Source organism: Ictidomys tridecemlineatus, unplaced genomic scaffold, assembly GCF_052094955.1.
Source record: "Ictidomys tridecemlineatus isolate mIctTri1 unplaced genomic scaffold, mIctTri1.hap1 Scaffold_48, whole genome shotgun sequence".
Lineage (NCBI taxonomy): Eukaryota > Metazoa > Chordata > Mammalia > Rodentia > Sciuridae > Ictidomys > Ictidomys tridecemlineatus.
Genome location: NW_027523119.1, coordinates 481,672 through 494,185, shown reverse-complemented (window position 1 = coordinate 494,185; position 12,514 = coordinate 481,672). Strand labels below are relative to the sequence as shown.

General features: G+C 33.5%; 1 protein-coding gene across 1 annotated transcript in view; it reads left to right on the top strand.

Moving 5' to 3' along the window:
• Positions 1-12,514, top strand: part of LOC144373752 (transport and Golgi organization protein 1 homolog) — a 77,247-nt gene that overhangs the window by 60,899 nt on the left and 3,834 nt on the right. Inside the window, exons 9-23 of the mRNA XM_078036764.1 lie at positions 693-781; positions 1,022-1,099; positions 1,187-1,297; positions 2,360-2,431; positions 2,611-2,715; positions 3,359-3,481; positions 3,580-3,685; positions 4,692-4,747; positions 4,836-4,926; positions 5,098-5,236; positions 9,924-10,025; positions 10,891-10,951; positions 11,065-11,100; positions 11,177-11,244; positions 11,364-11,464. Of these exons, the coding sequence (XP_077892890.1) occupies positions 693-781; positions 1,022-1,099; positions 1,187-1,297; positions 2,360-2,431; positions 2,611-2,715; positions 3,359-3,481; positions 3,580-3,685; positions 4,692-4,747; positions 4,836-4,926; positions 5,098-5,236; positions 9,924-10,025; positions 10,891-10,951; positions 11,065-11,100; positions 11,177-11,244; positions 11,364-11,464 (1,338 nt within the window). The remainder of the gene's footprint in view (positions 1-692; positions 782-1,021; positions 1,100-1,186; positions 1,298-2,359; positions 2,432-2,610; positions 2,716-3,358; positions 3,482-3,579; positions 3,686-4,691; positions 4,748-4,835; positions 4,927-5,097; positions 5,237-9,923; positions 10,026-10,890; positions 10,952-11,064; positions 11,101-11,176; positions 11,245-11,363; positions 11,465-12,514) is intronic.

The window sequence follows — 12,514 nt, the reverse complement described above, 5'->3', positions numbered from 1 at the left end:
GATAAGTTTTAATTTGGGGCAGATTAACTTTGAATATTGATGTAATGCAGATGTATTACATTTGAAGAGTATTTCTATGCTAATGATTTAATCATGAATTAAGTAATTGAGTAGATAATTTGAAGAATGGTAATGTGAATCAGTATGTTTTCATTTCTGTTTTTCTTTGCAAAGAATTAAATGATTCCATTTTCGGAAAAGAAAGTGTTTTGAGAAGGGGGGAATATCAAGCTACAACACTTTACTGTATTTCCCATCTGTGAAATAAGTTTAAATTGAAATATCATTTTGGATGGGAGGGGTTTCTGGGATTGAACTCTGGGGCACTCTACTTAGCCACATCGCCAACCCCCTATATTTAGAGACTAAGTCTCACTTAGTTGCTTAGTGTCTCGCTCTTGCTGAGGCTGGCTTTGAATTTGGAATCCTTCTAGCTCAGCCTCCTGAGCCACTGGGATTACAGGTGTGCACCACTGCACCCAGCAAAATATCATTGTTCTTATATTTTTCTTAAATTCTAATAATTTTTATACTCTTATTGCTAATAAGCATAGATTGCTTTTTAAAAGCATAATAGTTATGCTAAGAAGTATTTCCTCATAGTACCATATAACATGTCTTTGCTTTTAGTAGATTGAGTAATTGAATTTCATTTAGTGATTGTAATAATCTTGTGTATTTTCCCCTTTTAGTCAATGAACAGCAAATTTCCAAAAAGGTGAACAATTTCATGAAAGAAAATGAAGAACTAATGCAGAAATTGTCAAATTATGAACAGAAGGTATAATTATTTTTTTCTTTCTTTCTCCCTTGGTTCTAGCTTGAATCATTCCTACCTGTTTTAATTTAAAAATCATATTTTAAAACTTTTGTTTCATTATTTCCTACAAATCATCTAAATTCTAAACAGTCATATGTATTAAGTACTGCTTTCTTCTGGAAAGGGTCACTTGTCTGGAAGTAACTTGTATGGTAGCGCTATAATTTGTGTATCTTAATTCTGAATGCTTTATTTACATAGATGAAGGAATCAAAGAAACAGGTCCAAGAGACCATGAAACAAAATATGATTCTTTCTGATGAAGCAACTAATTATAAGGTAAAAATCCCTTCTTTGGGGGGAATTACATTCTAAACTCAAAAGTAAATGTAATGAGTGAGTAATCTTGACACCTTTTTTTTCCAGGATAAAATGAAGCTTCTTGAAAAAGCTAAAGAACTTCTGGATGAGGGAGCTAAAAGTCTTCATGTTATGTTAGAATCTGAGAGAGAACAGAAAGCTAAGAATCAGGACTTGGTAAGAGTTTTGCTGCTAAGTATTACTGCAATTTGGCTTTTGAAATATTTTGTAAAATTGGTTAAGTTGAACTTAGTCCAGCTGTTAACTAAAGTAAGATTAGGAGTCAAGGAAGTTGAACCCACTTCTGCCCATTTTGTGGAACTTTTAAGTACTGATACAACAACTTAAAAAAATTTTACTTACATATTTCATTTTCAATTTCTATAAGTTTCTGTAATTACATAAAAGTTGCAAAAGATGGTAGAGAGTGTGTTCTGAAATATCCTACCCCCAAGTAAGCTTGATCACCTAGCTGAGGTAGTATTTATCAGATTTCTCCACTGTAAAAATTCTTTCCAATCCTTTTCATATTGTATTCTTTGGAAGTTACCATGCACAGCCCACAGTTAAAGTATGAAGAGTTACAAGCTCAGGATGCAGCTCATGGTAGAGCACTTGCCTAGCATGCATGAGGCCCAGGATTCAATCCCAGGCATTGCAAACAAAGATTGCAGATTTATATCCACTTCCTTAAGGAGCAAGTATCTTTATATTTTTTTTGGAATTCTTCTGTATGTGAGATTAGTCTATTCTTCCTTAAATTTTATCATTTTTTACTTCAGATAAGAAAATTTTAAAAATGATCTTGGGAAATTTTTTTCTCTATCACTAGAAAAAATATTACTAATTTGAACTGGTTTACTTGAAACAGTAATTAATTAGTTAATTTTCTATGCTTTAAAACATTTTATTTACTTATTGCATTATGATTTTCTATACTTTGAACTTTTTTTCTGGTTATCTCATAAACAGTAAGGTTGTGGATGCCATGAAATATTTATGACTTCATTTTCCCTCATCTCTTTCAGTTCTTGATTTTTTGCTTAGTCCAAAGCTGGATCCCCTGCATTTACCTGAAATGTAATGGGATAGCTTGACAAAAAATTTGTTGTGTTTATCTTTTTTAGTATATATATGTATGTGTACGTACACACACACACACACACATACACACAGATATATATCAGTATTTCTACTGAAATCCTAATGCATATTTTGTGTTCTGTTTTCACCTGGCAGATAATGGAAAATAAGAAATCTATAGAGAAGCTTAAAGATGTCATTTCAGTAAATACTTCTGAACTTTCAGAGGTAAAGCTGCCAACTATTGCTAACGGATATTAGTACTACATCTTAGTTTTGTTGCGGACCAAAAATTTGAGGTGTGCTAAAATGTGCAAAAAATGAGAACTATATGATGTCTTGTTTGGGAAAGTATAACTTTGTTTCTTCTTTGGAATTAATTCACTAACTGTAGTGTTTTTCATTAGCTTCAAATTCTCCTTACTGAAGCTAAGCTTCGTGAAGAGAAGGTGAAGTTGAAATGCTGTCAGCTTCAGAAAGAAAATACCATGCTTAAGAAGGAGAAAGAGCAGGTAAAGAAAATTTGATGTCATACATAATGTAAACTAGAGAAGTGAATATCATTATCTTGTATCTTTCTTGGATCTGTTTCTGAGGTAAGGAATTTTCATGTAGTACCTTTTCTAGATATGCAAAGTTTAAACAATGCTCCCCAAATTGAGTGCATATATATGGTCTCCATCTGTTTTGGATTTTTGGATTATTGCTTTCCTTATCAAATGTCAATCAGTTATTAACTTGCATAGCCTCAAATAAACTTTTTAAACCAGAAAATTAAGTATTTTATGATCCTCTTTTGAATAGTTACTTATTCACTGGCCAAGGGAAGATTACATGATAAGGAATCTAAATTTAGGAGACAGTCATATGTGCCCAGCCATTCCTGCTGGAGATAAATTATTTGAATTGGCAGCAATTTTCTGGGGAATGCAATAAACAGGGTCAACTTCCTGATAGCTCTGATGTTCTTACTGCAGCTGTGAGAGTTGGGGCCACTCTGCCCTCTTCCTTAACCAAGGTCTCAACCCCCTCGATTGAGGCAGGCCACCGAGGAGTATGGCTCTCTATTTCTTTGTCTAAGTCTTGTAGTCCTGATATATCCAGTGCAGAAACCCCTCCCTAACCCATAGGAATTCATGTGTTTTGACTTTTCAGTTGCAGCAGGAAGTAAAAGACTGGAGTACATCACACGCTGAGCTCAGTGAACAAATGAAATCATTTGAGAAGACCCAGAAAGATTTACAAGTAGCTCTTAGTCAAAAAGATGATACTATTAATGTAAGTTTATACTCCAAATACATGTTTCATCTCATGAATTCTCCTGAAATCTTCTGAATTAAAATCGAGAGTCTTCCAACCTTTTGCTTCTTTTCTAGGCTTTGACTAATCACGTCACACAGTTGAATCGGTTTCAATGTGAATCTGAATCTGAGGATCAAAGTCGAGATGAGTCAGATGAATTAACCAATGGAGAGTTAGCAGGTAAGATCAGTCTCAGGGAGGTTGAATCCTTTTTTGGTTTCCTGTCTTTAATTAAGTATACAGATGCCACTTTTCAGCTGGCTTAATTTCTTCTTAAGCTTCAGGGTTGTAGACACATATCACTGGATCTATAGATATGTCTGTTGCATTGGCAGAGGTGGGTTGTTGGGGTATAATGTAGCAATAGGCATGTGAAGAACACTGACTTTTTCTATCCTATTGAAAACTAGTAAGTACACTGCAGCTACAATAGTCATATCCTATACCTCTAAGTATTGAACATTGTACAGTAAGAGAAATTTATTTCTTAACTTATGCAGATGATACTTGATTTTGATACTCATCATCTCTATGGCTCTGTGGTTTTAAGGTCCACAGTCAGTCCGGAGGCAGTTGGAACCATAAACTAAGGCTGTGAGAACAGAGGCTAGAGACTATCAGAAAGCTAGAGAGGGAGTGTAACAGTGTTTACTGATGAGGAAAATATTTCCAGATGTTTTCTCCCAAGTTGGATATTGCTTATATAGCAAGTATTTCAAACCACACCTGGTAGTAGATTCAGGGAGAAAATAGAGGATTGAATCTTTCTAAACAAGACACTTATTGCCCAGGTGAAGATAGATCTGAGAGAGAAGAAAAGCTTTTATCTTACAAGAATAGCATAGATAACATTTTAGTTGTGCAAACTAGAAATTCACCTTTTTTTTTTTAAGACAGACACAGTACTTTTATTTATTTTTATGCTGAGGATCAAACTCAGTGCCTCACACATGCTAGGTGAGCACTCTACCACTGAGCCACAACCCCAGTCTGAAATTCACCTCTCTCTTTTTTTTTTAAATCTAAGCTTGCAATTCTCTTAAAAGTCATTAGTCTAATCAGTATAATTATTTAATTGATTTTTTTCTTCCAGTGTTTGAACACAATCATTCTTTAGTTTAGGGAAGTTAGGAGAATATAGAGTTAAAAGTAAGGAAAGAAAAAGCTAAAGTCTTTTGTTTTTTAGGTGATCGGAACGAGAAGATCAAAGATCAAATTAAGCAGATGATGGATGTCTCTCAGGTATAGTTCTTTGTAAGAGTCCCATAGTACCTGTGAATTCTTCCTGTGCCTCACTTTTAATAATACCTCTATTTTCTGCAATTTTTAGACAAAAACTACAATATCAATAGTTGAAGAGGATCTAAAACTTTTACAACTTAAGCTAAGAGCCTCGATGTCCACAAAATGTAATCTAGAAGGTGGGTTCTTCTTGAGAAGAAATTGCCATGTTGGAAAGACTTAAAAATTTATTGGAAAGATAAAGAATGGCTTTTTGCTTTCATGCTTCTTACTTTTCTTGGCACTACTCCCTCAAACAAGTTCTTAAGTCCTTGTACACATATAGAGATAAGCTGTTTTATCCTTTACAGACCAAATAAAGAAATTAGAAAGTGACTGCAATTCACTACGGTCTTCTAAAGTTGGACTGGAAGAGGAATGCAAAACTCTTAGGCAGAAAGTGGAGATTTTAAATGAACTCTACCAGCAAAATGAGATGGCACTAAAAAAGTAAGATTTCCATTGTTTGTTATTGTTATCATTGTGTGAACTAACAGATAATTTTATCTAGTAGAGATTTGTCTTTTTTCCTTTGTGTTTTGTTTCCTATAAGTTGCATTTTTCTTTCCATCATCAGTCTTAAGAGTCCTGAGGTAGTTGGAACCATAAACTAAGGCTGTGAGGACATCGTAATCAATTGTCAAATTCATATGAAGGCAAGAAGTGGTAAACTGGTATTAACAGTCACTGATGTGGAAATACCTCTCAAAGATCTAGACCCTTTCTATGATCCCACTATTTATTTTAATTTCCTTTCATTGTGACCAGTTATGTAATTCTAATATTTTGAACTTGTATCTCTAACTCTGGACCTTTAAAAATACTGAGTGTTTTGGAATGACATGTTTTAGTAGAATAAAAACTTCAAAAAGGAATAATATTTACTTATTGATGGTACAAGTTTTGGACTTGAGTATCTCAGATGTTCACACTAAAAATTGAACTCTGGCAAGGATTTTAGGAGGTACGATTACAGAAGTACTTGTTTGTAGTATATATTTATATATTAATCTTCTCAGTGTGGAGCTAGTTATTTTTTGGAAGTTCATTTGAAGTTTTTAATCCACAAAAATACTTGAATTCTCTAAAAATAGTTTTTTTGTGTGTCAGATTTTATTTGTTTGCACCTGATTTATTAACAAGATATATACAGACCTTCTTATAGACCTAACTGTTTTTAGGTATTTTGACTTCTGTTGCCTAATTAATGCATTAAATATTGAAACCTTTCCATTAACTTTTCTAAAATTCTGTGATCTCCAAGCGACCTTTTTAGAATCTCAAATTTTTGTTCAGGCCAGTTCTAAATGCCTGGCCTGTTTCAAAGAAACATTTCTCATTTTATCACTTTTTTTTTTCAAAAGAACACTTGTTTTCTCTGTCCCTACTAGTAATATGAATGACCTAAATGGCAATTAATTTTCTTTGTAATGCAGTTAAATTGTAGCACTATTTTCCTCAACTCCTCCAAAATTCATTCAGTCATCATCTGTGGTTTGTACTCTTTTTTTCTCATCCCCAGGTACTATGTTAGTTCATGCCTGTGTCATCTTTTCTGTTTCTAACCTAGGTCATCTGTCTTCATTCTCCATTATTTATATTTTTATATAATTTATTTCAAATTCTTAGTAATTTTCTCTATAGCTGCTTGAGTGGACTTTCTAAAATATAAGTCTGTCCATGTCAATATGTGCCTGTGGTTTATGAAGAATTTGCTTTCTATTTGATTACCTGTTCTTTTTTTCTTCCTTGTATCTTTTTAATAGTTTAAATATTTTTTAATTATTTTCCTCATCACCTGTATAAGCTTGATGTAATCATAAATTATAATGGAATTATAATTATATAATTATAATTATAATTTTATTCATCTTCTCATAATTTAAAGGCCTTGGTATATATTCTGGATTTAATAAAAACCTGACATAGATTAATAGGTTTATTACTTGTTTTTATGGGCTTTAAGTAGCTCCTGAATCAGATAACTATTGTGGCATCGTATGTTAGTACTTCATATACTGTGAACTCCACAAGACATTCATTCAATTTATACACATATTTAAAGTTTCTGTAGTTCTGCATTCTACACTGTTGGTTTCTTATTTGAAATTATTTTCATTCTATTTGAACATTGTCCTTTAATGATAGATTTGATTAGTGTATCAAAGTAGTACAAGGATAAACAGAGAATAGTATTTTATCCACTAAATATTGCTACCTTTATAATCTGTATTAGGTTGACATGAACTTCATGATTAGAGTTAAAACCAGTTTCCATTTTTAAAGGATCTTTCTTTTGGCTACTGAATTTTGACTGTTCCTTAGTTTTAGCAATTTGAAAATATCCAATTAATTACCATCTGTTTTATTTTTTTTTTTCTTTAAGGAGTCCATTATCATTGTTGTTTGGTCTTATCTCCCTCCCCTAGTTCCTGTAGTCATTTCTCTCTTTTTTTAACAGTTGTATTGGGAAGTGCCTAGGTGTAGTTTTCCCCACCCCACCCACTTTTTCCTCTTGCAGTTATGTTGCTTGGGACCATTAAACATTTCTTGAATTTTCGAGTCTTTTTCTAAATGTTGATTTTACCTCATTCTCTCTTCTGATTATAATAATGCATATTAGAATTTGATTTCCCCTGCCTCCTACATTCTGGATTTACTTCTTCTGGATATTTTCTTCTGACCTGTCTTAAAAGCGGTAGGATTTATTTTACTTCCCAAATCTGATGTTAAAATCATTCATTGAGTTTAGGATTTTAAAAAGTTCAGGGTTTAAAATATTATTTTAGTTGTAGATGGACATAATATTTTATTTTATTTTTTATAGGATTTTTTTAAGAGAGAGAGAAAGATAATTTTAATATTTATTTTTTAGTTTTTGGCGGACACAACATCTTTGTTTGTATGTGGTGCTGAGGATTGAACCCGGGCTGCACACATGCCAGATAAGCGCCTTACTGCTTGAGCCACATCCCCAGCCCGACACAATATTTTATTTATTTTATGTGGTGTTGAGGACTGATCCCAGTGCCCCACACATGTGGGGCACGTGCTTCACCACTGAGCCACAACCCCAGTCCTATTTCAGTACTACAGCTCAAACCCAGGACCTTGAGCCATGTGCTCTACTATTGAGCTACCTCCCCAGACTCCTTGCTCTTTCTCATAAGGGACTAGTGTCTTACTGCTTTCCAAGCTATCTTTAATCTCATCATTCTGCCTCTGCCTCCAAGTATCTTCGACTGTATGTAGGTCACCACACCCAACTATTTCTTGGTTTTATAGTTTCTAATCCTTTGACAAAATTCATAATCTTTTTTTTCCTCTTTTGTGGTGCTGGGGTTTGAACTCAGAGCCTTGTGCATGCAAGGCAGCACTCTACCAACTAAACTATATTCCCAGACCTGAAATTCATAATCTTGACTTTACTTTTTTGACTATATAAAGCACAGTGATTTTAAAACATGTGCGGTTAACCCCATTAGGTGGTTTCCTTTTCTGTGGGATTTTTTCTCACAGAATTTTGTCTTATGGAGTGCCTGGTCAGTTTTGATTGGCTAACATTGTTGTGATAATTATACATGAAATTTGAGGACTAAGATGAAGTTATCTTCTTATAGAAAAGTGTTGAGGTTACTTGAGTAAGATTGTCACTTCAAACTTAGTCAGCAATTAAGATAATTCAAAAATGACTTGTCTTTTCAATGTTTCAGTATTGTTCCTTTTGGATTTTTTGCCTGTTCATCACTTAAGTGTGCAGTACTTTCAAATCTAAACTCAAAGGCTAGGGCTTTTATTAAGGGTCCCTTTATTTGTAGCCCCAAACACTTCTTTTTTCCTCTAAGCCCAGGAATTTGATGAAGGCTTAGTTCAGACTCATTATATCTTTGTGTTATCTTCAATATGTGGGTAAACCTAGGAGAAAAGTACCTTAAAGTGTCAGCTTTACTTGTAATTCTGAGATTCCTTTTTCTAATGGATCTTGGCCACATACATATATCTTCACTGCCTTTTTAGCTTGTATCCTTTCAAACATAATTTTATATTCTTATAAAGATGTTTTGATTGTTCTTAGTGCTCTCAGACTAACTCTTTGGTAATTGGAAACAAAATTCTCTCTGTTCTTCAAGATTCAGTTTTCTCCATATTCCTTCTTAAGCCAGTGGGGGAAATTATTATATTCCTTTAGGCGTCATTTATACCTGAAACAGTGAGCTCTTTTATTCTTTAGCATCTTACAAGGTAACTAGTATATTATAGCCACTCATAAAATACTTGCTGAAGAATTAAATGAGAAGCTATATAAGAATATATAATCCCCTTTTTCTATTTGGTATCAATAATCCTTTTTTACTATAGTTCTTCTGATTTGTGGAAAATTAAGTTTCAAGTTAATTATCTTTTGAATTGGAACTATGGCTAAAGTAGTACAAGGATAGCAGAAAATAGTATTTTTAAAATCATTAAATGTGGCTACCTTTGTCTCAGTAGATGAACATCTTGAGTTTCATGATCAGAGTTAAAACTTGTCAGTAGATAATACTCTGATCGTGGGTCAGTTTGGCTTCTTTTTCTGGTTGACAGACATTATCAAAACTCAGATTTGTCTTTCTGCTTAATTGCAATTCTTTTGAAATATATATCTAAAGTGTGAAAAATGTTCTGTGGCTAATTGCATAGCTAAAAGACATATTCTAGAAGATTTTTTCTTTGATTGACTATATCTTTATTATGGTACCAGTCTTGGATTGAGAAAAGAGTTCCTCCATGACAAAGATATACTTAGTGTCCTACCCATGGCAGAAACGAGAAAAGAATTATCCCTTGCTTTATCCTAATATGTTTAATTATGTTAGGTTTATCAGTCCTGATCTTCCACATTGAAGTAAAGTGAGTTTTTATTATCTTACACACAGGAGACTTGCCCTTGGGGCACATGTTGTTTTCACATTTATTTTATTTACTGGTAAATAGAGAATTAAGAGGAAAAATTAGAAAATGTAAGTGATTTGCCAGAGTTTGATTTACGAAATTGCAGGTTTGAATTCCTATTTTATGTGCCTAAGCATTTTATAGAATTGTGGGAAGTGATATTCACAGAGAGAAACTTTTGATTTGATAACTGGCTTTATTTTAGGAAAGTGAGCCAAGAAGAATATGAGAGACTAGAAAAAGAGCAGCGGCTGTCAGCTGCAGATGAAAAGGTGGTTTCCGCTGTACAGGAAGTTAAAAATTACAAGTGAGTTCAGTTTCTAAAGGAGGGTGTCAATGTCTAATAAACTAGTGGTGGCTTTCTTTTTTAATCTTTTTTTACATTATGTAGATAGAAGAAAATAGCATGGAAGTATAAATAACGAGAGGATATGAATACATTCAATTCACACAGGAGAAAAAATAAATTTCAACTTTACAAATGAAAAATGTTAACAAAAATTTACTTATACCCAATGGGCAAGACCATAGGGAACTTGGTCAATGCAAACAGTTCTGGGGGTTTTGTATGTTGTAGTAATTCTTTAAGAAATCAGTTTGCTGTGTGATGTATCAAGACCCACAAAAGTGTGGCATTTGATAGACCTTGGAAATCTTTTATGGATATAATTTGAAAAAAAGAAAAAAAGTTTTAAGGAGGAAGATATTTCTAGCAGAATTACTTGAGAACACACTGATGAACAGTTAAGGAAATTATAATTTATCATTCAGAATCTCTAGCAATTAAATGATAAAGAAGTTATTAGTATTGGGTCTTTATTTTATTTTATTTATTTATTTATTTATTTTTGGTGCTTTACTACTAAGCTACATCCTTAGACCTTTTTTTTTTTTTTTTACTTTGAGACAGGGTCTCAGTTGCATAGGTTCCCACTTAATTGCTGAGACTGACCTCGAACTTGTGATCCTCCTGCCTCAGCTTCCCAATCATTGAGATTACTGGCATGTGGCATTGCACCTGGCCTGTAGTATTAGTTTTGATCACACTGGATTCATATAACTATAGAAATGTTTTTCTTATGTATGATAAAGTCTTTAAAAGTATAGCTGATGGAATAAAGGGAAAATGGTCAGAAATGTTTCAAATGTTATTCAATTGTTGTAATTCTTAGGCGGAGAATTGAAGAGATGGAAGAAGCATTACAGAAAACCAAGCACTCGTTTAAAAACCAGGTAGTAATTAATACTGTCCTGTAGTTGCAGAATTTCTTGATATCTAATAGACAATTATAGGCTATTATAATGAGTCCCTAAAAACATATTTTTTAATGTATTGTCTTTTTCAGATTGCTATGCATGAGAAGAAAGCTCATGATAATTGGGTAAGATTTTTTCCCCCTTTTCTTTATTTTGTGCATAGCCTACTGCTACTGAATTTGAATATTTTCTCTTTAATAGCTCAAAGCTCGTTCTGCAGAAAGAGCTATAGCTGAAGAGAAAAGGGAAGTTGCTAATTTGAGACAGAAGTATGTGATTTTGGTATCTTCCTATATGTTTTATAGTGTTTTAAGGTTATGCTAGATATTATCTACGAAGGAATAGATTGCTGTTTCATAATTCAGTCCATTCTTTCTCAATATTCAAGACTATTGGAAATGACCCAAAAGATCGCAGTGCGTCAAGATGAACCCGGGATTGTAAAACCTATGCTGGGAAGACCAGATTTTCAAAATCCTCCTCAGAGAGGTAGGGGGCACTTTGTAAAAGGAGCTATTTTATTTCTTGGTGCAGAATGTATGTAAATTACTTTTTATTTCTGTGTGTAATGGTTATGAAATAATCTGAATGATTTGCTAAAGCAGGAGGTGAGGGTTGGTGTCAGGGAGAAGGCTGCCTTAAAGTAGTAAGGTCTTTAGGTCCACTGAGCCATAATGGCTCTTTTGGTCCATCCCCCATGAGTGGTGGAGAATGTTCCCCTCCACTGACAGCAGAGCCAGCTGGGAGACCTCCTTCTGCTACTCTTAATCAAAAAGATATGCCTAGAAACGGATTTGGTGAGCATTCACATGTTGCTTTATAGTAAACTGCTTCAAGGTTTTTTTTTTCCCCTTTTGAATATTCTAATGAAAACATTGAATTTGGGCCTGTACAATATATAGAAGATAATTTCTTACTTTATCTTAGTGAATGTTTTCTGGAAATTCTGTTCTAGAATAGAAAACATTTTTCTTTTCCTGGAGGTCCCTGTATTGTTTTTTTCTTTTAAATTTTACACTGCGAAGTGTAAACCTTTATCTTTAAATTAAATCTCTATGGTGTTCCTTTCCCAAATATTATAAAAGTAGCCTTAAACTTTATGTAGCATACATATTTCCAACATGAAATACTGAATCTTATTTCAAATTCTAAATAGGACTGTAGTCTTGGTAAGATTGGAAGTCAGGTTATACAGACTAAAGAAAAGCCAGCCTACACATACTTTAAGTCTATAGCTTAAAGTTTAGGACCAGTACTTATTAATCTCCTGTTCTATCAACCCAAGGCAGTTCTTTATTTTACTTAAGTCTCTTCATAAATTGTGATTTACGTATTGGGCAACCCATTTAAAAAATATTTTTAATTGTAGATGGACATATCTTTATTTATTTTTTAAATGTGTGCTGAGAATCAAACCCAGTGCCTCACACATGCTAGGCAAACACTCTACAACTGAGCTATGACACCAACCCCTGGGCAACCCATTTTTCATGTTGCTTTCTAGTTATTGTTGAACCCTGACCTGTCCACCAGTGGTTT